Source organism: Lacerta agilis, chromosome 13, assembly GCF_009819535.1.
Source record: "Lacerta agilis isolate rLacAgi1 chromosome 13, rLacAgi1.pri, whole genome shotgun sequence".
NCBI lineage: Eukaryota > Metazoa > Chordata > Lepidosauria > Squamata > Lacertidae > Lacerta > Lacerta agilis.
The window spans coordinates 5,913,009-5,937,896 of record NC_046324.1 but is presented as its reverse complement, the minus strand read 5'-3'; the positions used below and the strand labels follow the sequence as shown (position 1 = coordinate 5,937,896).

Here is a 24,888-nt window from a genome sequence, read left to right as displayed (position 1 = left end):
CCTCCAGCTACTCAAGCTGGGCTCGTACCCACAGAAAAACACTTTCTGAACCTTGGGACCACCCAGTTCCACCCAGAACCCTTGCGGAAGCTCTGCATCCGAGAGCATGTCTTCAGTGGCAGCCTGAAACATCCTTTGCTGCCTCTCTGCAAGACCACATACCTGTGAAGAAAGCAGGTTAGTCACACTGTGCTTACTCCCCCTCTCACGGAAGACCTGGGAACAGCCTACTCCAGTAGAAAACCGCTGTTCCACATCTGCAACCAGTGGTGCTGCCTCAGTTGGCTCCTTGAGCAACGCAGACCACGTGTGGTGGGAGAAAGCATCAACCAAACACACAGAACAAAACACTTCCCCCAGGCTAGCTTCTGGCATCCATTCAGAGAACTCAGGCTGCTTCAGCACAGTGTCCCAGTGGCACTTTGCCAGCCTTTTGTACCACTGACGTAAACACAAGTGGTGTGTGGGCACAATGGTGCACTGCGCATGCACTGCTTCAGCGCTAACTCCCCCTGTTCTTGCTTGAGGCATCTTGAGAGCAAACAGCCCGTCTTGGCTGCATTCCATGCGTAGAAGCAACTTCTGGCCCCTGGAAACAGAACAGGTGTTAGTCTCCAAACAGACATCAAAACCATTGGACAGAAGGTTCAACATGGACAACAGATACACAGTCATGTCAGGAACCACGGAAAACTCCAGTTCTGTCCCTTGAAAACTTGCAGAGACTGTCCCAAAAACAACAAACTGTCTCTTGCTTCCATCAGTCATCTCTTTGAACTGCTCTGTAGAAAAAGACTTGCAGTTCCTCACATGTCCACCAGGAGGAATGATGGCGATCACCCATCTCAGCTCACCAGTCTTGGCCTCACTCAGCGTTGCCACGGTAACTGCATCACAACAATAGGGCTTATCTCGCTTCCGTTGAACTTCGGTGGCATCAAGCTTCTCACACTAGCTGTGCACGTGACCTGGTGGCTGCTGTGAGAAACGACCTTGGCCTTATCTCTTGGCCTCAGCACATGACCAGGTGCAGGCGACGAGCCAAAACAAAGCTCTGCAGTGAAGGCCTTTACGCTGGCTTCAGACTTGGACAAGACCCCCCGCTTCTGGGTGCACAGCCCTCAGCTGTCTGGCCCTCCTGCTTTCCTCGCCGTCGTTGCCTTGCAGAACGACCCGACAGGACAAACCGAACTAGGGGCAGGTCTCCCAAACCCTCTTCAACCAGTCCCTCAGCCCCAGGAAACTGGGCTAGGGTCTTCCAGGTCTCACAAGTGCTGGCCAAACCTTCTATGTGGTGGCACTGGGCTACATCAACACTGTGGGCAAATGATGACCCTCTTGCTGCCTCATCTCTGCATTGAGCAGCAGTTGTGACCTCCTGTGCTCCTGAAACTGAGCTAGGAAACAGTGAGGATTGTGAAGCTTCTTTAAGCAATAGTCCCATCCTAATGGCCCACTCTCAGTGGATGGGGCTGCTATAACTTCCATAGACTCCCTCCATTTTGCCCTGGGGATGCATACTCACGATTCTGTAGCTCCTCACCCAGGCAAGGAAGATGGGGGTTCACCAGAGAGGTAAAACTGCCTTTGCAGTCCTCAATCTGGGCTTTGCTGCTGCCTTTCAAACACTGGCAGCAAATTGCAGACAGCTTAGCCATTTAGCAGACTGCTGACTGCTTCTGCCAGAACAGAAAGCATTCCCTGGACACTGCAACAGAGTCCCAGTCCAGGGAGACACTTCTCAGCTTAGCACACACATTCTGGATCTCTAGAACTGCTCCAGAATCGTAAAAGCTTGGGTCCATAACCTCTAGGCTTTTGGATTGTTGGAAAAGCCTAGAAACCAACTTCGCACACAAATGGAGTCCAGCAAGCTTCCTTCTGCGTTCTCCTGCTGTACATTCTCACTTGCTTCTCCTGTGCCATCCGCAGAGTATTTTCTTGCGCAACAGTGTGTGTGCATGCCAGCAATTACAGACAACAAAGTCCAGCTTCTTTTGCTAATCTAGAAGCTTTATTTACAAGGCATAAATTACATCCCAGGAGAGACACAAGACATTTTGCCTTCTCCCTTCTCCGGTCAAAAAACGAAAGGAAAAGATACAGAAACAACAAGTATCACATTACACAGAGTCTTCCGGTGAGGCTTTTCCTCTTGTGGGCGGGATGACCTGGTTGAGCTTGTTAACCATGAAAGCTCAAACCTCTACACTCAAGCGCTCTGGTCTGAAGATGTGGCATTCAGAAGTTGACTATGACAGCTTGTTTCCAGCCCCTTTAATCCCCGCTTGCCTGGAGTTCAAGTAGGCATCTAAATATGCAACCGGCAGCAGAATATGAACAGAGCATCAGCCCGCTGGTTCTGGCTGCTGGGAATATGAAAGGTAAAGGGACCCATGACCATTAGGTCCAGTCGTGTCCGACTCTGGGGTTGCGGCGCTCATCTCGCTTTACTGGCCGAGGGAGCCGATGTACAGCTTCCGGGTCATCTGGCCATCATGACTAAGCCACTTCTGGTGAACCAGAGCAACGCATGGAAATGCCGTTTACCTTCCCGCTGGAGCAGTACCTATTTAACTACTTGCACTTTGACGTGCTTTCGAACTGCTAGGCTGACAGGAGCAGGGACTGAGCAACAGGAGCTCACCCCTTCGCAGGGATTTGAACCGCCAACCTTCTGACCGGCAAGCCCTAGGCTCCATGAAATTGAAGAATTGGGACCTTCGGATCTGGCACTGATTCAGCTTCTTGACTGACTGGAGATGTTCTGAGTTCCGATGATCTGTCCGAACTTCAACTGGATAACTGGCCCCCTCTAATGAACGATGCCACATCTCAAAGGCCACTTTTTGACAGTCAGTACTTCCTTGTCTCAAATGCCATAAATCCGCTCTGCCAGTTGAAGTTTTCGGGAGTAGTACCCACAGGGGTAGAATGTTGAAGGCTGTGGGTCGGCCTGCAGTAGCACCACCCCTACAGCAACATCCGAGGCATCACTTTCCACCACAAACGGCTGTGTTGGGTGCGGTTGCTGAAGGATGGGCTGTCAAGCAAACACAGCCTTCAAGGCATCTAATGCCTCCTGAGCCGCACCGTCCCAAACGCAGCCTTTTTCCGAAGGAGGACAGTCAGAGGTGTCCCAGCAGGCGCTGCACCTCCTTGGGGTTATGGGGAGGCTGCCAGGAGAAAATAGTCTCCACCTTGCATGGCAATGCCATCAGCTGAGATGCGATGGCCCAGGAAGTCAACGGTGGGCTTGCCAAATTCGCACTTCGAGAGCTTGGCGAACAGGCAATGCTCTTATAATCTCTGCAGCACATACTGCTCACGGTCAGTGGCCAAAGAGGAGTAGATCAGGATGTTGTCAAGCTAAACAAAGTGGTCAAGGAGGTCCTGGAACACATCATTCATGAAATGTTGGAAGACCAGTCACATTGGTTAAGCTAAAGGGAATTATGGTGTACTCAAAGTGCTCATATCGTGTCCGAAATGCTGTCTTCCGTCCATCACCCTCACAGATGTGCACCAGGTTATAGGCTCCCCGCAAGTCCAGTTTGGTGAATAGTGTGGCTCCTTGCAGCTGCTCGAAAATCTCGGCAATGAAGGATAGAGGGGATCAATTATGGATGCTAACCTGGTTTAACTGCCAGTTGTCATTGCAAAGCCGCAACTCCCCCAACTTCTTCACAAATAGTACAGAAGCAGCAACTGGTGAGGAAGAGGGTCGTATAAAACATCTCTGCAGGTTCTTGGTGATGAACTCGTGTAATGCGGCCAATTCAGGTTCTGACAAAAGGTAGATACAGACTACTTGAATTTGAGACCCAGGAATCAGATCAATAGGACAGTTGCAGGGTGGATGATGTGGCAAGAGGTCTGCTTCTGTTTCACTGAACATGTCAGCAAACTCGGCATACTTGGCTGGCAGGCCGGCAAGCCCATCCTTCTCTGTTCCTTCTGCCAGGGCTGCTGGTGCCAAACAGACATGGCCCACATAGCCCGGGGCACCAAAGCTGATTGTCCTCTGGGACCAACTGATGTGTGGATCATGGGCCTCCAACCACTCCAGGCCCAACACAATGGGGAAATGGAGTGCAGGAGTCAAATAGAACTCCGCCTCCTCACTATGAGTCCCCACCTGCAAGCACAGCTTGTCCGCTGCCCCAGTCACCGGTCCCAAGGCCAAAAGCTGGCCATCAACCACAAGAGGTGGCTGAATGAGATCTCTGGGGATTCCCTGCCAGGTAGCAAAGTCCACACCCATGAAGTTGGCCCATAGCCCCTGAATCTATCATGACCCAGGTCTGCAGGGCTGGTCTCCCTGGAGCTGTCAGGACAACGGATACCACCAGGTGCTTGGAGGGTGTGGGGCGAGGCGTACTAATAGCACAGGCCAGACCCCGGCTTAGTAGCCCACCTAAGCCAGGGGGATTGCGCTTACCCAGCAGGGAGCAGACCCCCTCTCTGATGGGCATGTGGCTGCCATATGTCCCCGGCCTCCACGGTAGAGACACAGTCCCTCACTGCGTCTCCTTTCATTCTCAGCCACCATCAGATGAGGGCATATTCCCCCATTAGCATTAGCTCCTCAGCAGGAGGTGCTTCCGGAGCAGGTCGGGGTATTCTGGGATATATATTTGCTCATATTTATAGATAATCCTATTTTGTGAGGATCTGTCTGCGGTGTTAATATTGTCCTCATCTAGGGCAATAGCTTTACTTATTTCGTCATTATCCACCCCCCACTCCCCATTCTTGCATTGAAATCCTAATATAACAAAACCTTTGTTGGGAATGTTTCCTCAATACATTGTAGTGCTTGTTCTAGATCCTGCCAGACTTGTTTTGCATAATAGCTTATGTGTTTAGGAGGGGTATACTGTATATCCATGTCTTGTGCTGATTCCAATGGGCTACCCAGTTCGTGTGGTTCTAGATATTTGAGGGCTGGTCATTCCTTGCCAGAGCAAGGATATTTATTCTGTGTCTAGCAGGGATATTTTCAGCCTCTGCCTCAACAGTGATCTTAGAATCAGTTTTTGTGTTGTCACAAAGGGATTCCGTTCCATCTGTTCCTTCAAGCTTGGGCTGAGTACATGTCTGTAAATGTCTCATGGTAGCTTGTCTAATTTGTCCATAATCCTGTGTTGTTCTTCATCAGGGGGTTTGAGGAAGGAGGAAATCAATTCTTCTGCTGATGGTTCCACCCAGTCAAATTGGTCTGGGTCCAGCTGTTTGGGGATTGGCAGGGAGTCACTTGAATCGCTTGAGTAGACTCCTTCAAATTTTTCTGGTTGTTCTGCTTCTTTCTCTTGGGTTAAAGCATCACCCCAATTAGCTTTATTTGACTCTTCCTCCGCTCCCCTCCTGAGTTTGTGACAGATCTTTGCTGCTGTTCCAAAGGAAGATGGGAAGACCTTACTATAATATTTTTAAAGTGCCAGTGGGGAGTCACAACTTTCTAGACTAGTTTGAGCCCCTGACCAGCTGAAGTTTCAACATTAGTATATCTCTTTGCTATTGCAATTACCGGTAGTTTCTGTTCCCATATGAGTAGATAACCTTCTTTAGGTCTTTTGTTATGAAAACATTTTATTCGAACATTTACAGTGTTTTTCATTAATAACATTGTTAATTATATGGGGGTGGATTATTGGTTTATTTTTTGTTCTTGCTGTTCTCATGTATTTTGTGCTTTTATATTGCATTTTTATGTCGTCAACGCCCTGTGATCAAGGGCAGTATATACCTTTAATAAATACATTTAATAACAACTTCCACAAGGTGTGTGTCTCTGCTTTCCCCCCATGCTGTTTGATGGCTGAGGTGTGGACAAGCCCTTTTGCAGAGCCCGACCTGCTACTTATGCCGTTTTTCCTATAGAGGCCGCTGTTTCCTAAGGGGATTTAAAATTCAAAGGGCAACTGCCATTTTTCTGTAGTGCATTCTTTCAGGGTATGGGACTGTGTTTGTGCTTCTGTATACTTGTAAGCATGCACCTATCCCCATGCATTATATTCATGACAAGAGGATGACACAGCCCTCCACAAAGGGTTAATGCATGCCTGTCTTTAATCCTTCTATGGCTTGGATTGCGGTAAACAGCTTGCAAGAATGAGTATGTGTGTGTGAATGAGACAAAGCAGTACAGAAATAATTTCATGAATGAATGGAGTGTCCCTCTTTTTCTCCCTTTCAGCCCAGAGGGTGCCTGGAAGACCCTGAGGCCAAGCAGCTCCTCCTGACTCCCTACCCTTCCCAGGTGCCCCCCCCAAAAGAAGGGGGCAGCTAACACCACAGCCCCACCCCAGGGGAGAAGGGGGCAGCTTCCACCAGGAGCAACCCCCAACAGAAGGAGCAGCACTCATTTCACCCCAATAGAAAGGGCAGCCCCCAAACCCTCCTCACACCAAGAGAAGGAGCAACCTGCTGCCCAGTCCCCCCAACCCAAGATAGGGGGGCAGCCCCCCACCCCACCCCAAACCCCCCTTGTCCCAAGAGTGGTGCAGCAGCAGCCTAGTCAGTCTGTGAGCACTTAGAAAAGAATGCTGTGATTCCTAAGACCCAGCATGGCTTCTCAGAAAAGGTGGAGTTTGGGGAAAATATTTGTGGTGTGCAATCTGTCAGGTCCAATTTCTCCCACTTCGTTTTTCCAATCTTCAATTCCGTTTTCCACATATCCATAGCAATTTGCTTTCCCACCCCAAAACAGAAATATGCATAAAAATTCATTAGAATTTAGTATAAATTTCACTTTTAGATGCAGTTTTGACAAATACACAGATTTTTTGCAAGCAATTTCCCCAAAGGTGATACATATCTGTACACATTGGTTGGAATGGCATAGAAAAATCCATTGGTGTGCTAATGTAAAAGGCTATCTGAGTTTTGGTTTGTGCATTGGTTTGAGAAGAAAGTGTGAAGTAGGTGGTTCTTTTTCATGAAAAGGTAATCGAGATCAAATTTCTCCTTCATCTTCCTCATCCATGGAGAAGGACACATGGCTCAGCAGCAGAGCATGGGATAGCTCAGTCAGTGGAGCATGAGACTCTTAATCTCAAAGTTGTGGGTTTTTATACCAACACCTCTTCCCCCCCCCCACCAAAAATAAAATAAAAATATCTGTTGTTCCTATTATGTCATTGAAAAACCACACACCCGACCATTCCCCAAAGTTGTTTAGCGTCCATTCAATTTAGAATCAGCTCTTAAAGCTGTTTTTTTGGGGGGGGGGGGCTATTCTCAGAAATCCTAACCTTGCTGGTGCCATTCAAACAAATAGGAATTATCACTGCCTCAAACCTATCTATTTTGATGTTTTTGGAAGCTGGTCTGGTTTATGTGCTGACTTGTAGTTTTTTATGTATTCTACTTAAAAACAAACAATAAAAAACAAATAGCTGGACTCTGTACTGAAAGATGTTGAATTCTGTGACCTCAAAGTGACTTTGCTGCATAAATGTCAGAATCGGTGTTGGTCCTGGTTGACGGATGCGGACAAAGAGATGCTGGCTCCTTTGCAGCAGGAGGGGGCTTTCAGGGTGCACAATTGTGGTGCCCCAAACCACAATCTACACCATAATATTGGATTCACCGATCCCCTAAGCACTCTCTCTCACAATCAATCACCTTTGGGTGGCTCAGACAATGGCTGTCACTTGTCAAGAAATAGAAGGGAAGCCCACCCACCAGGAAATAGTAAGGAACCCACCCACCATAGTCTTCCTGCAGATCCTAGCCAGTGGTGCCATTCCACGGTCAAGGCCAAAGGAGGGGCAGTCCAGTGCCATCTCCCTTCTCTCCCCCCCTTTACTGGGTGAGTAAAGGCCTGCACTAGGGGGGTAGCCTCAATGTCTCTCAGTGAGGAGGAAGGAGTGCAAGCATGAGAAACAGATCCAAGATTTACAGGCTCATAGATCTGTCTGGGAATGTGCTTCCATCATCAAAACTGAGCTCTCAGCACACACAAATCCTCCTCCCTTCAAATCTTTGGTTTCAGCAGCCCAATAGCAACTGTTACGTGTTGCTAGCATTAAGCAGTTGAAAACCTTTGCTGATCTCCCGCAAATCACCCAGAAATCCACCAGTCGATCACAGCCTCTTCCCAACCCCCTCCAGCCTGCGGAAATCTGCTAGTACATGGCAGCTCCATGCAGGATGTATATGTGGCAATATTTCTTTAAGCAGAATAAGACAGCATGCTGGATTTTATAAGCCCTAAGGGGACACGTGCCAAGCAACACTTCACAAGCCATTTATGCCTTGACTGACGAGCTGGTTGCAACAAGTAGTTCAATTCCAGGCACACATGTCTCTCCTGCACAATGCTTTATTTGATGCCCCATTCATCTCATTGGATTTGAATTGCATAAAAATCTAGTAAGAAACCATCCTCTTCAAATCAGCCACTTTACTCCTTCCGTCCCAATTTTGGCACAGAGAGTCCATTTCACTTTTCTCTGACAGCTACACTCAGCATGGCCAAAGCAGCAAAGAGAGATAAACAGGGTTGCTTCTCGCACTTTACAGACACAGAAATAAACAAATAGGCTCCAACAGAGATGCTCTCTAGGAGGCACCTTCCACCTCCATGGTGTCCTGTAACTGCTGAACCATCTTCTCTTCCAGCTCTTTGGGTTTGCCTTGAAAAAAAATTAAAAATGCAGATTTTCAATTCCATAATTCTCTGGAAAACCTCAGACTGTGGAACTCCCTCTCCCTCAAGAGGTTTTGCTGTGGCCTCAACACTGAACATTTTTAAACAGCTTTAAAAACCCACCTTTTCTTAATTAAGTAATCCATCTTTAACTGGCCCTTTTAAGGTAAAGGTAAAGGGACCCCTGACCATTAGGTCCAGTCGCGGATGACTCGGGTTGCGGCGCTCATCTCGCATTACTGGCCTAGGGAGCCAGCGTACAGCTTCCTGGTCATGTGGCCAGCACGACTAAGCAGTTTCTGGTGAACCAGAGCAGCGCACGGAAACGCCGTTTACCTTCCCGCCGGAGTGGTACCTATTTATCTACTTGCACTTTGACGTGCTTTCAAACTGCGAGGTTGATAGGAGCAGGGACCGAGCAACGGGAGCTCGCCCGCTGCGGGGATTCGAACCGCCGACCTTGCATTTGTCAGGGTTGATTATTTTTGGATTTTTGGCATTTATTGTGATTTTATAGTACAGTGGTACCTCGGGTTATGACCTTAATTCGTTCCGGAGGCCCGTTCTTTCACTAATGGGGCCTCTCGCTGCTGCCGGCACGCGATTTCCGTTCTCATCCTGGGGCAAAGTTCACAACCCAAGGTACTACTTCCGGGTTAGCGGAGTTTGTAACCCAAAGTGTTTGTAACCCGAGGTACCACTGTACTTACTTCGGGCAGGCGAGGCCCCCAAAGGCAGCATAAAAATAATTTTAATGAAGTAACCCCTCTGTGGAATTCTCAGGGAAGCCCCTCTGGCTTCTGATTTGGCTTAGCTTTGTGAGCTGGGAGAATGGAGCCAAAGGGCACAAGTCAACATGCAGCTCACATGAAGACTGGCCAGCTGCTTTCAAGCTACCCATTTCATATTACAAAAGGCTGCTTAGGAACAATACTCTTGACTTTCTGATCAGCCAGCCTCACCTGCATGGGGAGCCCGGAGAAGGTGGATGCTCTGCTTGACCTCCTTGATGTCTTGTGCTTTCTGAAGCTCTTTCCCCTTCTTTAATCTTGGGTGGGTGGGAGAAAAAAGAGATGAACAGGAACACTCTTATTGCAAAATCAATGAAAGTAGAGTACAAGCAGATTTTAAATGCACATTAATTGGAGCACACATTTCATGCTTGTCAAAAAGATCTGAGATATCACTCACAGAAGTCTAGCTATTAGCAATGAAAAGGAAACCCATTTTTTAAAAAAAGGAAAAAAATACCTTTCACAGCAAAGCTGTCAAATTGGGTATTTCCGACAATTATGACCTTGTAAGACCAACCGTTTTTCCCACTTTCAACTGGTGGGTCTTGTTCATTGATTTTGCCCCCAGAAACATCATGAGAAGCAAATTGTTCCTTCCAAATTTCCCTGGCATCTCAAGGGAGCCCAAGAGAACCAATTTATGGAACAAAACTTTAGTGCAACTGGAAATTTTGCCAATGCTGTTAAATAGCTCCACTTATCCCAACTGCAAAATGTTCGTGATTTTACAGCATGCAGCTGGGGTCAAAGCCCTCCACCCTCAGCTGATGCCTCAAATGGGAAAGGGATTGCTGCTCCTCACCTGTTCATGATGAATTTGGCCTGCCGCCTTTTCTTGATCTCTTCTACTCTCTTCATTGCATCCACTGAAAAAGAAAGACATTGCAATATTAAAATTAACTGCATTTGAGCCATGACCTCACTAGTTGGTCTTGGACAGGCCCCCCATCCACCTGGCAATAGGGACAATACTGACTCATTTTACAGGGCTTTATTACAATTGAGCAACGTAGTACTTTGAACAAATGAAATGCTTATATCACATGCTACAGCCTTCTGCACATGTTCATCAGATGTTCAGTAATTGCTTATTTGGGGCTATTGCAATTATTGGGTTATTGTTGTATTTACTTTGATTATGTACCTTGTGGTTTTATATTCTGATTTTATCCTGTGAACCTCCCTGAGACCTGCAGGTATAGGATGGTATATAAAGTATAGTTGTAGTAGTAATAGCTACACTTGATCATTAGCTCTACTCCCACCCCACAATTCTATTTACACCATTAGAATATGCTGGCACAAAATTCTATTTACACCATTAGAAAATGCTGGCACAAAATTCACAGGCACTTTTAAATTTCACATGCTGTGAACTGCTAAGTTATGCTGGTTAAAAACAACAAGTTGCTAACATTACTTGTGTTTTTTTTTTTAAATCCTGCCCCACACCACATATAGGAATTGAACATACCTGTCTTATTCCAAAGCTCTCGCTGGTATTTCACGGGTTCATTTCTCCGTTTCTCAAACTCAAATGAATTATCCTACATAGATAAAAGCAGAAGAACTGGTGTCAGACAACTAAGTTTCAAGCTGGTGCCCCAAACACCTGTCTTCCTTTTGTAACATTTTTCAAAAGATGCAAGTCCAGCATAACATTTGCAAGTCCAGCATAGAACTCACAGCTGCTCAGAGCTGCAAGCCAAAGGCATGAAAATGACTTACCTCCTCCTCAACTGCATGTATCACCACTCATCTCTAAGACCATAATCAACAACAAGTCCCTTTCACAGAATAAGCAGCAAAACTGCCAACACAAAAAGGTCCAATCAGCAACTTGAGTACATCCATAGTGGGTAGGTGTTGTGACTGTGATGTGCTGTGGAGCATGGAGAATGCTCTGTAGTAACGTCACTTTGGAAGGCAAAATATGGGCAAGTGGACCAAAGCTGAGTTCAACAAAAAGGAGGATCAGACCAAGTGGATCCAACTAGTCTAGCATCCCATTACCCACAATGCCAGAGATGCCCACAAATGGGACATGAAGGTATAACTGATGCTCCATAGAAGCTGACATCCAAAGAGACAACCTGCCTCTGAACGTGGAACATTATGAATAAAAGCTTCTAATAGTCCCCACAAATCTCTTACGCCAGTGAAAATCAATACATCTTGGGGCAGCAGACTTGACTTTGTTTCTTCAAGTTACAGGTGGGTAGCCGTGTTGGTCTGCCATAGTCAAAACAAAATCGAAAATTCTTTCTAGTAGCACCTTAGAGACCAACTGAGTTTGTTCCTGGTATGAGCTTTCGTGTGCATGAAGAAGCTTTCGTATCTGAAGAAGTGTGCATGCACACGAAAGCTCATACCAGGAACAAACTCAGTTGGTCTCTAAGGTGCTACTAGAAAGAATTTTCGATTTTGTTTTGTTTCTTCAAGTTACTCTGTCATTTCAGCTTGCAGCTCCACGGCTACAGGCCAGCAGTGCAAGTTCAGTGACACTTCCGTGCCTCAAAACCTTTAAATAATAATTTTACAGCACTCCTAGAATCCCACTTGCTTGAATGGGAATGGGGCACAGTGATGTGCCCAACAACACCCCTGACTCACACACTCACCACTGTCAATTCTTTCCCAGATGCTTTGCGGAAAGCTTTGGTCCATCTGACCTTCCTTGGATTCCGCTTCTTCTTGAAGTTTTTGTGGCATTTTGACTTGCAAAACCGAAACACCTGCAGGAAGAGAGAGCCAATAGAAAATGCTTCCCGGGTCAAAAAGCTGTGCCTGGACCACAAAGGGGCCCTCTGGGTAGAGAGAGCCCAATGCCTTCTCCCCAAGGGGAGACAGCAAGGGGCCAATCTGGAGCTGTCCCATTCTAGAGACGGATAATAAAGTGGCATCTACTCCAGTGAGGGACCGCAGGCACACAGGCCCAAAGCTGGTTATCAGTCAACTGAGCCACAACTTTGCAGCCAAAAATGCTCCCCACCCTCCCAAGGAGGAACAATCTGCGCTTCCCCTCAATCATCTCTTTATCAACATTTCTTGTGATGTTCAGATCCTGCCACTACAATCCAAGCAGCCTAGGAAACAGTGTTTACCCTGAAGGACGGGAGTTCCCAGGGCTGCTACTGGCCTGACACTATGTTAAGGGAGAAAGCCAAGTGCAGAGCAAAACCTTCGGCTGGCACAACTGAGGTGTGTTAGACACCCCTGCCGCCCTAGCAGTGTTTCCCAAAGTTGGGTCCCCAGTTGTTTTTGGACTGCAACTCCCACCATTCCTAGCCTTCAGGAACAGTGTTCAGGGATGATGGGAGTTATAGACCAACAACTGGGGACCCAAGTCTGGGAAACATGTCAACCCACTTTTAAGCAACAGCAGACTTTTAGCAGATGAGGAAGCGAAATGAAAAGTGCGGTGGGTGGGTGAAGGGATGGTTCCTGGGCAGATGCGTGAACATCCCGCGAGCCAATCGGGATGCAACCGCAGCTGCCACAGCCACGTCTGAATGCTCAATAAGGGGGGGGGGCGGACGACACGTATCATACGAGCCATCGAGTGGCAGGCCGCTATGGAGGAGCCCTAAGGATGGGCTTCGGGTGTGACGTCTCCACAGACCGATCCGCCCTCCCCGCCACGTGCCTGCCTAGGGAGGAAGCGGCACTCTGCCCATGCTCAGAGGCGCCCCCGCTCACCTTGCAGTCGTTGCGGACGAACTGGACCCCGTGGCCCGGGTAGACGGGGCCGGAGCAGAAGTAGCACTTCTCCACACGCATCGCAGCGCTTGGCGTGGAAGGGAAAGGGAAAAAAAAGGGCGATTCTCCCCCACCCGGACCGGAAGTTCCGCTGCCGCAATTTCCGGAGCACGCGGCTAGAGCGTCTCACTGCCGCAGCGCCTTCTGCCGTTGCGCCGGGAGCGGAACGAGCACGCATGCGTACCAAAGGGCCCGCCGGCTTCGGAGTTGCCTTTGTGGAGGCGCCTGCAGCGCCCCCTCCGTGCGGGAGGGGAAGGAAGGCGGGCGGGAAGGCGGTAGAGGCACCACGCGGTGGTCCTTGTGGGGCTGGAGAAGGAAGGGAGAGACCCTCCAAGCCGTGGGGCTGGGTGGGACATGAAGATACCCCCGTGCTGTGGCCGTGCCTGCCTGCTCTGCCTCTCCTCCAGCCCCTCTCCCCCTGCAGGGCCGCCTCAGCTCAGTGGGCAGAGCAGCTGCTTGGCCTGCAGAAGGTTTAGGGTGGCATCTCCAGGTTGGGCTGGGAGAAGAGAAGTCCCCGCCTGAAAAGGCGCTGGGGAGCCGCTGCTGCCAGTCCGACAGGACCTTCCCAGCCCTCCCTGAAGAGACAGCTGGGCAATGAACTTGGGACCTTCTGCATGCAAAGCAGCTCTACTACTATCACTGAACTGTGGCATGGCAAGGGTGGTGGTGGTGGTGAAAGGAGGTGAATGGATGGGAGAGCCCGGGGTGAGGATCAGTAGGCAAGGTCCCTAAGGGACTTGGGCTCTTAATTGCCTTCCTTCCCCTTCTCGTCAGTTATTTCAGGGCCTTCTGCAATGATGCAGGAGCTTGAGGTGCAGAAACGGGGGCAACCGGAGAACTCCCATTATCGTCGCTGACTCTTCGGTGCAGCACATTTATGAGCAGTCATGACCTGCGATGCGTAAACGTCTCCTGTGCGACTTCTGAATCATTCTGCACTGTTACGGAAATTACCGGGTCGAGAAGGCTCAGCTCCCGGTCCTACGGAGGAAGCCCGTGGTTCGCTGCGGAGGCAATGGAGACCAGCCGGAGATTGGAGCAAAAGCAAAGGAGTTTATTGCGCAACAAGGTTCAGGAGGATCCGAACCCCGAACAAAGGGTGTCCTGGACTTTTAAAAGTTCCCGCGATAGCCCAGAATACATAGCGAAATACATCACAGAAACGTCAGAGATGGGAGGGGAGAGAGGAGGTTACAGTAAAATTTACATAGGGGAAAAACAAGTTTTGCATATCAGGAAGGATGGCAGGAACCGGTGAATGGATCCAGGGTGGGTGCAATACACATTGAAGGTTTCTTCTGCGTCAGGACAATAGAAAGCTCCTAGGAGGATGTCTGCTGCCATGGTAGCTGATGGATGGGTGCTTGACTGGATTATCGGGAGGGGGCATCTCCTCCTGCGGACGTGACTCGCTGCTTAGGGGATTATGAAAGCCACTAAGTGGAGAGTCCAAAAATTATGCAGTATTGAAATAATATACTTCTGATGATCGGAGGATGGCGGGGACCGAGGGGTTAAAAAGGTTATTTTACAAGGAGCAAATAGACACCCGAACCAAGCAAATCGGACACTGCGTTCAGGAGTTGTGGATTTTTACAATAATAAATACTTCGAGCTGTCAAAATTGGGCCACCCAGCGTCTAAATTGTCCATTTGATACATTGTTGCAAGTTATAATTAATAGTTTCCTCAACTGGTTACATTTTGGTTTCGATTCCATTGTTCTCCCAGCAGGGAGCCTGTCAAAACCCACTTAGTGTTCAGTCAAGCGTGAAGGTGATGATTGAATCATAGTAGCTGACCTGAACGTTCCATTTTGCAGGCTGAGCTGGATGCATGCTCCTGATTGGTGGGTTTCCCGTTCATTGAGAAAATGGAGACCAGCGGAGCGCTGTTTGACAGAAGCGCTTTTCCAGAGGCTTTTTCGGAACGCAAATTGGGATTTTGGGGAACCCTTCATCACGAGGGTTTTATGTGGTGCTTGTGCGACATGTGAAGTGTAGGGAGATGGACATAAAAAGGGGGAAAGAATGCCCGCTCATCGTCGGGCTTTTAGTGAGTTCACGAGTCCCGCACTCGCTACCGGGGAGGCATAGCGGTGGGGGAAGGTGGTGGCGGGTAAATTTCCCTATCAGTCCCGCACTTGGAGATAAGATTTGTAATCTGGTTCGCAGAACCACAAATCCTTTTCTCCACACCTACACCTCCGTAACTTGGTACTCACCTTCCCCCAGGTGTCTTAACTGGACGTATTCAGGGAAGGTGGGCTGGCCATGATAGTAAGCCCGGAGGGGAAACATGGAGGAGGAAGGTGGGTTTAAGGGACAGCGGGTCAAAGAACAGCATGGGGTCCAGCAACGAGAGATACAACAAAGCACTAACATGCACAACACTATTACTATGATGACCAGAAAAATACCCTTTAAAAGTTGTTTCGCCCACCCCAAGTTGGGCAACCAGCTCCAAAGATCAAAGTCTGACATTCCTTCATGTTGAATGTCGTGCAAAGTGGAGGTCAGACGGTGGATGTTGTTCAAATGTCCTGTAATGTTCAGGGTTTGATCTGTCACATATGTGCAACACTCGGAGCCAATCAGAGCACAAGTCCCGCCCTCCGCCGATAATAAAAAGTCCGTAGCAATTCGGTTTTGAATTCCAAGTTGTCTCACCTGTGAGAGTTCGGTGGTCAGCGAATCCGTGATTTGCTCAGCCTCCCGCATGAATTTGAGGAGGACATCGGTGAGCCTCAGGATATCGACGTGGTTTGAACCGGCGCCGTATGCTGGGAATAGGGCTCTTCCCCAGGTCTCTCCATTTGCAGCCACATCAGACAGGTCGGAGAGGGCTTGCTCCTCCCGCTTATTCCGCAGTCTCCCAGTAGGTAGGTCTTGGGTGACGCGTACCCCTGGGACGATGTACCCCAGGTAGCAGGAGCCAGACATGTGGGGGCTTACCCATCGGTAGGCACGGTGGGCACAGATCCACCACAGTCCGGCTAGGTCGGTCCCGAGTCTGCCAGAGGCGAAGCTGTGGAGGAAGGCGATGTTGGGGCGCGAGGTCTGGTCCACTGGATTGGCACCTACTGCCAGTGCCCAGGCTGATGGAAGGTCAGTGACCAAATGTGATTTTGATTGGGTACTAACAGTCACTTGTCCATTCTCGTGAATTTCCAGAGAGGTGTCACAGGAACTAGTCCCTACTGAGGCACCATCTCCAGAGAAAACACGGCAGAGGGGTCCGTGGGTAGGACCAGTGAGATACAGATACTGGTGGGTAAGGTTTAAGGCAGTGAGGTTCCATGAAGCCACGTTTCCTAGGCGGAGCTGTTCCAGGGTGACTGCAAAAGGAACCAGGGGAAGTCCTTGCCGGAGGTGGCTTGGGGCATGGGCACAAATCCAACAGTTCGGGTATTCTGTCTCCTTGGCCACCTTGCCAAGGAGTTGGATGAAGGAGTTTTGATCCCATGATGAGAGGAAGTCTGGCTCAGGGATGGAAGAGTCTGCAGCCAGGCGACGTGGAGCAGTTCCAACAGGGTGAAGGGGATCAGTGGTGTTCAACAGGGAGGCTGTCTTGGCAATTCCTCCACATCGCAGGGGTCCGGTGTGATCCCAAACTGGTGGGTCTGAGGGCAGGATGGGGTGATACCAGCCCTCCAGGTAGTCAGAGCCCTTCCAGTCCTTAGTGGGACCCAGGTCCCATAAGCAACAGAAACGTCTCAGGCAGATACCTTGGATCAGGGGTCTGGAAGGCGGTGGTACCAGGCGGGTACATTGAAACCCAAAAATGAGGTTTTGCGTGGGGGAAGAAGAAGTGTCAGTAAAAGTGTGGGAGCCCCCACCTTGCTGCACTTCAGTCCAATTAGGGCTCTTGGATACCTCTCCATGGCTAAAGAGGAGGTATGAGCCATTGACACAGGTAAGGCGATACCTCCCTTGATCTAGGATGACGGAGGCTGAGCCCAGCCTCCTATAGTCCTTGGAGCGTACAAACAGTTCCCACTGCTGTGTCCCATTCATCTTGGGGACCAGTGAGTGGCGTAACAGAGTCCTGCTTTCGGGAAGGCAAAAGTCAAAATCCCCAATCCGGTCCGGATTTTGCTTTCCACCCTGTTCCAAAAGGTGGAAGTCCAGGTATTGGTAGTCAGTCATTATTCCAGGGCAGTGTTCAGAGGTCCAAGCGAGGGGCCTGCCCAGGAAAGGGAAAAGGAAGAGTATCGTGATGGGGTTCATTTTTTTTTTAGGAAAAAAAAAGCTGTCGAAGTAAGCTGTCCAAGGCAAGCTGTCAAATGACAGCCAGTTCGAAAAAACACGGGGAGCTGTCAAATAGCTGTCAGAAGCTTTCAGTAGCGGCAATTCTGAAAAGGCAGAAAACTGTCAAACAGCTGTCAAAAGCTGTCAATGGGGTAAGTCCGAAAACACGGAGAGCTGTCAAACAGCTGTCAAAAGCTGTCAATGGCGGCAAGTCCGAAAACACGGAGAGCTGTCAAACAGCTGTCAAAAGCTGTCAATGGCGGCAAGTCCGAAAACACGGAGAGCTGTCAAACAGCTGTCAATAGCTGTCAATGGCCGCAAGTCCGAAAACACGGAGAGCTGTCAAACAGCTGTCAAAAGCTGTCAATGGCGGCAAGTCCGAAAACACGGAGAGCTGTCAAACAGCTGTCAAAAGCTGTCAATGGCGGCAAGTCCGAAAACACGGAGAGCTGTCAAACAGCTGTCAAAAGCTGTCAATGGCGGCAAGTCCGAAAACACAGGCGGGAACGATGTCTGGAGACTTGGGAACGGTGGCACAGGGACTGGGGCGCGATGGACAGGAACTGGGGTACGACGAACAGGAACTGGGGTGCGATGCTGGGGCGCGGTGAACAGGAACTGGGGAGCGATGCTGGAGTGCGGTGAACAGGAACTGGGGAGCGATGCTGGGGTGCGGTGAACAGGAACTGGGGAGCGATGCTGGGGTGCGGTGAACAGGAACTGGGGAGCGATGCTGGGGTGCGGTGAACAGGAACTGGGGAGCGATGCTGGGGTGCGGTGAACAGGAACTGGGGAGCGATGCTGGGGTGCGTTGATCTATCAATTGCGTTTCAAGCGCAGTCGGATGCCGTCCGGTACGAGCTCCGATGTCCACTCGGTGGCACCGGGGTCCGGTCCAGACTGTAGAGCCTGATCCTGTGGCTCCGAATCAGGTCCGGTCTGTAGAGCCCGATCCGGTGGCTCCGAATCAGGTCCGGTCTGTAGAGCCCGATCCTGTGGCTCCGAATCAGGTCCGGTCTGTAGAGCCCGATCCTGTGGCTCCGAATCAGGTCCGGTCTGTAGAGCCCGATCCTGTGGCTCCGAATCAGGTCCGGTCTGTAGAGCCCGATCCTGTGGCTCCGAATCAGGTCCGGTCTGTAGTTCTTCGGGATCTTGGTCGTCGATGTAGGAGTCTGGAGCAGAAGGGGGTTTATCAAACGTATAGTCCTCCCCCCCACTCTCAAAATTGTCCGGAGGGGGTTGGGTTAGCTTGCATCGAGTATGATGTAGCCAGGAGTTCTTCTCCCCAATTTTAACAGCAGTGGGTGAGACGAGGAGCACTTGAAAGGGGCCCTCCCAGGTGGGTTGCAGGGGCACTTTTGGGTATACCTTGGTGAGGATCCAATCCCCAGGTTGGAAGGAGTGTACTGCCATATCAGCTGGTAAGTTCTGGCCCTCTACAGCCGCGTACTGGTGGAGGCGGCGTAATTGTTGTTGGAATTGAATCACATAAGTGGTAAGTTCCGCTTCCCCCAGGTCAAGTTCAGAGAGGGGAAACTGTGTATTGTACACAGGGGGGGGTCTACCAAACAATAGTTCGAAAGGAGAGAGCTTTAAGGGTCCTGTAGGGGCACTCCTTATGTTGTGGAGCACTAAGGGCAGCGCATTCACCCATTTGAGTCCAGTGCTGTTGCATAACTTTCCAAGCTGTACCTTTACCTCCTGGTTCATGCGCTCCACCTGTCCTGATGACGCTGGATGGTAAGGAGTATGTAGCTCCCACTTGATTCCCAAAGCCTTGGCAATCTGTTGGACCACTTCTGCAGTGAAATGGGTCCCCCTGTCGCTGTCCAGCCTGCGTGGGACCCCAAACCTCGGGATGATCTCCTGCAAAAGGGCCCTTGCCACGACTGTAGCGGTGGCTCTTCTAGCCGGATACCCTTCTACCCAAGAGGAAAATTGGTCTACTACGATGAGGGCATACTTGTACCCCTGGCATGGGGGTAGTTCGATAAAATCGAGCTGCAGACTCTCAAAAGGGACAAAAGCCCATGGTCTAGCCCCTGGTGGACGTTTTGGTTCCCTCTTGGGATTGAAGGACTGACATGTAAGGCAATTCTTAGTTGCTGCGGTAGCGGCCATGGCAGTTCCCGGGGCATACCAGCACCTTTGGACGTAGTCTATGAGCCTGGTCTTTCCCCAATGGGTTTGTTGATGTAGGATTCTAACAAATTTAGGGGTCCAAGCCTTAGGAATAATGATTCTTCCATCAGGCAGGGACCATATCCCGTTGGTTAGCTTTGCCCCGATGGATGCCCACATGTCCTGTTCCTGTTTCCCTGCACCATCATACATTAGGCTGAAATCAATTTCGGCAGGCAGTTGGATACATTGGAACTGGGTGCTTTCGCTTATGGCCTGAAGGGCAGCTGTCTGGGCGGCCTGATCAGCCCGTCTGTTTCCTTTTGAGACAGGATCCCTTCCTTTAGTGTGTGCCTTGCAATGGACTACGGCTATAGCTTTTGGTAAGTGGATAGCATTTAGGAGTCTCTCCACTAAGGCAGCATGGGAGATTTGGGAGCCTGAGGCGGTAAGAAAGCCTCGCTGAAGCCAAATTTGTCCGGTGGTATGGACTAGACCAAAGCAGTACTTGCTGTCGGTGTAGATTGTCACTCGCTGTCCCTCTGCTAGCTCGCAAGCCCTGATGAGTGCAATTAACTCAGCAGCTTGAGCACTATACTGGGGGTTTACTGGCTCTGCCTCCACCACTTCGAAATCAGACACCACAGAGTACCCCGTCTTCCGTTCCCCTTCTACGATCTTTGAGCTCCCATCGGTATATAGGATGAGGTCTGGGTTTTGCAGGGGTAGATGGTCCAAGTCCTCACGGGGTTTCTCTGCCTGTCTGACTATTTGGGTACAATCGTGATGCGGGGTGCCATCCTCGGGTAGTGGGAGAAGGGTAGCTGGATTTAAAGAGTTAACCCTTTTTATGGTTACATTCGACGGGGCTAAAAGGAGAGCTTCGTACCGGTTTTGGCGGGGATTTGAGAAATGGTGAGTTCCTTTGAGAGTCAGCAGGGTGGCTACTGCATGTGGGACGTGCACAACGATCTCATGTCCTAGTACTGTATCTTGTGCCTTCTGGAGTAAAATGGCAGCAGCAGCAATTGCCCTTAGACAGCTAATGGATCCCTTTGCTGTGGTGTCCAATTGGAGACTGTAATAAGCTACAGGTCTTTGTCGGTCCCGGAATGATTGGGTTAGGACCCCAGAAGCTACTCCCTCTTGCTCATGGACGAATAGATTAAAGGGTAACCGATAGTCTGGTAACCCTAGAGCAGGGGCGGATCGGAGCTCCCTTTTCAGCCGTTCAAATTGGGCAAAGGCTTCCTCTGACCATTGCAGTTTATCTGGGTGGTCCTGGCGTGTCATTGCAGAGAGGGGCTTGGTAATTTGGCTGTATCCTACGATGAAATCTCTGCAGAACCCACACATTCCTAGAAACCCCCTCAACTGTCTCTTAGTCTGGGGTAAGGGTATCTTGGCGACAGCTTCCACGCGATCGGTAGCCAGGCTTCTGGTTCCAATCCCAAGGATGTGCCCAAGGTACTTGACTTCCTGTTTGCAGAATTGAAGTTTCTTGGGGGACACCTTATGCCCTTTAAAGGCTAGCTGTATAAGGAGGTATTTAGTGTCTCTCCTGCACGCCTCCTCACTATTAGAACAAATGAGTATATCATCTACATATAACAAGTAGGAGGAGCCTGCAGGGAGATTGACATCCTGGAGGTCGCGGTGCAAGGTTGCTGAAAAGATGGCCGGTGATTCCACATATCCTTGGGGTAATCTGGTCCAGGTTAATTGGCCAGGTCCCCAAGTAAATGCGAAAAGGAATTGGCTCTCCGGGGCAACAGGTATGCTGAAGAATGCAGAACACAAGTCAGCTACACTGTACCATGTGGTATCTGGTGGAACTGCATTTAGGAGGGAGTTTGGATTTCCCACCACCGGATGCCGGGGTATTACAAATTGGTTTATTAACCGAAGGTCCTGTACAAAGCGGTAGCGCACAGGGGCTCCTTCACCTCCCGGTTTTTTAATGGGGAGTATCGGAGAATTGCAAGGGGAGGCACAGGGAACCAATATTCCTTGTTCCAAAAAGTCCTGTATCATAGGTGTCAGTCCTTCAATGGCTTCTGGGGGTATGGGGTATTGTTTTGCGCACGGATATGGTTGGTCAGTCTTGAAGGAGATTCGCACTGGGGTTGCTGACTTTAAAAGCCCCACAGAGGTAGACTCGGTCCCCCACAACCAGGGTGGCATTTCCTGCTCCAATTCCAAAGGAAGGTCGGGGAATTGGCGCTCATCTCTAGCCTCTTGCAAGATCCCCTGGAAAGATGCCACTGACTCATCTGGCATATGTAAGTAGATGCCATCAGGGGAACAGGTAATGGTGGCATTTAGTTTGCACAAGAGGTCTCGCCCCAACAGGTTAACTGGGCTAGAGGTAAGGAGGAAAGTATGTTCGGCCAATAAGGGTCCCAAAGTAACCTTTGCTGGTTGTGACAGAGGGCAGGTGCGGGGTATCCCATCCAAACCCATTACTTTCCTAGTCTCTTCTCCGGGTCTAAGGTGGCTACTGGTTAAAGTTGAATAAGTAGCCCCGGTGTCCAAGAGACAGGAGTAGGGGTGTCCGTCTATCTCAATAGTACAGACGGGATCTTCTGGAGATAGAGCTAACACGGGACAGATGGCTTGGGCTTGGGTGAGATCCCCTGTTGATTGTCAATATGGGTTAGCTGGGTTCCTTCTAGCTTCGGAAGCAGGGGTTTGAGCAGATTGGGGTGTTGGTTGGACTGGCAGAGGAGCACTGAAGGGTGCTGATGGTTGTGATCCAGTAGTTGGCTGGACCATTGGGCCCTGGGCACTTTGCGGAGGCCAGTTTCCTGGTGGAGGAGGTTGCACCATCTGTTGGTTGATGTACCCTTGGTGCCTAGGTGGGTGCTGAGGAAAGGCTGCGTAGGGCGGATTTCCTTCAGGGGCTGGGCGAGTGGTGGCTTCAACCCAAGGGCTCCCCGGGTACAAATATGGGCAATTTCGTTTTATGTGCCCTGGCTGGGAGCACAGATAGCAAAGGCCAGTAGAGGGGCCCCAAGGTCGTGGCATTGCTGGATTCGCGGTTGGTCCCCCTCCTCTTCCTCTTCCTCTGACTCGCCCTCTTGCCGGGAATCCTGGGGTTGGGAAGTAAGGGGGTTCCATGCTGAGAGCAAGCACTGCCTCATCCTCAGCCTTGGTGTCTTTCTTTTTCTTTTCGTCCCGGTTATTAAAGACGGACTTGGCGATGGACAATATTTCGCTAAAAGTTTTTCCGTCGTAGCCAACCAGGAGATTTAAGGCTTTCCGGATGTCTGGCGTTGCTTGATCTTTAAAAAAACCTTTTACTATTATATCATGGTGCGGATTCTCGGGGTCTATTCCGCCCCAGGTTTTAATAGCCGCCACCAACCTCGAATAATAGTCCGACGGGTGTTCATTGGGACCCTGGATCACAGTCTGAACTTTAGTCCAGTTTATGGAGCGCTGTCCTGAAGCTTTAATGCCGTCTAAGATGGCCTTTTTAAACAGATTCAGACACCAGACGCCATTAGGGGTATTGAAGTCCCAAGCAGGGTTGGGTTCAATACGGAGATCCCTAGGTGTCAGGGCCTCCACCCCTTGAGGTCTTCCTTCTTGGTAGTTTTCCTGGTTTAGGGCTTCTTCAGCCTTACTGAGAATGTCAGCCTTCTCAGCCTCATTGAATAGGGCATTTAAGAGTACGTGGACATCCGTCCAAGAAGGGTGATGGGAAGAGAAGATTGTAGCGATTTGCCGGTGGCACTTGTCAGGGTCATCCCTCAAGGAGGGCATCACGTTTGCCCAGTTTACTAAGTCTGCAGTCCGGAAGGGCTGGTGGGTGTAAATCATCCGCGGGGCCCCATCCGGAGTTGCAGGAGGGATGGGGAAGGCACGTAGGGGCATCTGGTAGGAGGTCGCCTGGTGATTGATTCCCCCACTCCCTTTAGCCTTTCCCTTTACTGGCTGCCGGGAAGCAGATGGCGAAAAGGCACCCTGGATGCGGATGGCAAGGTCCTTAGCAGTCTGCACCATAGAGCGGGTGGTCATGCCCTCCACGTTCTCAAGAGGATTGGAGTGGGGCGACAGAGTATAAGCAGCGTGGTCACTGACCGGCGTTAAGACCGGGTCAGGTTCCATTTGGTCGTTGGATACTGTGGCTATCTCTTCCTGGTCCATGGGTTGGACTATTAGCTGCCCGCCTTGAGCTCCTGCCTGATTGTTCGGGTCTGCATCATTTTCGGGTCCCGGGAGATTATGTTGCCCAGGGACATCATTCTGTGCAGGGGGAGCTGTGGGTGCTTGTCTGGGTCTATTATAGTATAGCGCCATGGCCTGATCCATAGAGTCATCGTCCGATGGATCCTCATAAGGGGGCGGTGCAGGACCTCCCTTGGGTTTCCTAGAGGCTTTCTTAGGAGGTTTTATCATAGGCATCTGGAGAGCCGGGGAATCCTTCAGAGTAGTGAGGATTTGGTATACGACCTCAAAAGCCTTTAGGTAGTCCAATTGGCGGGGTCTTTCCTCAAGTAAGTGCTTCTTTAGAGCATTCAAACGATCCTGGTTGAAGGATCCCTCCGGTGGCCAGCGGAGTTCAGATGTCATTTTTTCAGTAAATGATGGCCAGGTGTTTTCGCAGAGTTCTTGCAACTTCTGCCTAGATAATAATTCTGAGCCCGGAATCTCTTTCCAGTGATCTAGTACAAACTCGAGGGGGGAGTCGGGTTCCGGCTGGGCAAAAGAAGGCTTGCAAGAAGCCTTCCTCCCAGCGGAAGTACGACTGGGCTTCGAAGCCTTGGCGCCCATTGTTCCTTGGTTTTAAGAGGAACCTGGGGTTTTGGAAAGAGGGAGGGGAGAGATATCTCAGTAAAACGGGAATTTCACAAAGGGGAGTGGGACAGAGGGGTTTTCTAACAGCAAATAATACACAACGTTGCAATAATCTAGCCTGGTCCCTTGCGTTCACTAGATCGGCTAGCGGGGCGGCTGACCAGGGGGATCTACACTAAACTACCTCTTTCCTTTCCTCTTTTTTTTTCTGGAGCTCCCTTCCTCTTCCTTTCTCTTCCGTGTTCCTCTTTTCACTATTTCTTCTCACTATTCCTATTTCTCATTTCCCATTTCCACCCGTGCAAAATAACCCCACGCCTGGCAACCTCCTACCTATCATCAACAGCTAAGGAAGGGAGCCCTACTGGACGCCTGCCACTGCAGTGCCAGATCGGGCAGCCCTTTGGATAGAGTTTAAACGGTCCGGAAAAACCTCCCTTGCGTTCGGAAGCGGGCTCACGCACGACCAGCGTGTTTTACATGGCCCGACCGGGGCGGCTGAGGT

General features: G+C 50.1%; 1 protein-coding gene across 1 annotated transcript; it reads right to left on the bottom strand.

The window, feature by feature from the left end:
* Positions 1–8,509: 8,509 nt before the first annotated feature.
* RSL24D1 (ribosomal L24 domain containing 1) lies at positions 8,510–13,304 on the bottom strand. Its single transcript, XM_033167539.1, has 6 exons — positions 13,150–13,304; positions 12,072–12,185; positions 10,925–10,997; positions 10,253–10,316; positions 9,619–9,704; positions 8,510–8,642 (listed from the first exon to the last, which is right to left on the bottom strand). The coding sequence occupies exons 1-6, from the start codon at positions 13,228–13,230 to the stop codon at positions 8,569–8,571; spliced, it is 492 nt and encodes a 163-aa protein (XP_033023430.1). The 5' UTR covers positions 13,231–13,304; the 3' UTR covers positions 8,510–8,568.
* Between the last annotated feature and the right edge of the window lie 11,584 nt (positions 13,305–24,888).

Bases quoted from the DNA above. Each gene is read 5' to 3' on its own strand.
- RSL24D1 (XM_033167539.1), bottom strand. From the start codon at position 13,230: ATGCGTGTGGAGAAGTGCTACTTCTGCTCCGGCCCCGTCTACCCGGGC. The intron at 12,186-13,149 runs GTGAGCGGGGGC...CTCTTCCTGCAG, and splicing joins TCGTCCGCAACGACTGCAAG to GTGTTTCGGTTTTGCAAGTC. The intron at 10,317-10,924 runs GTATGTTCAATT...TTTCTTTTTCAG, and splicing joins AGAGCTTTGGAATAAGACAG to TGGATGCAATGAAGAGAGTA.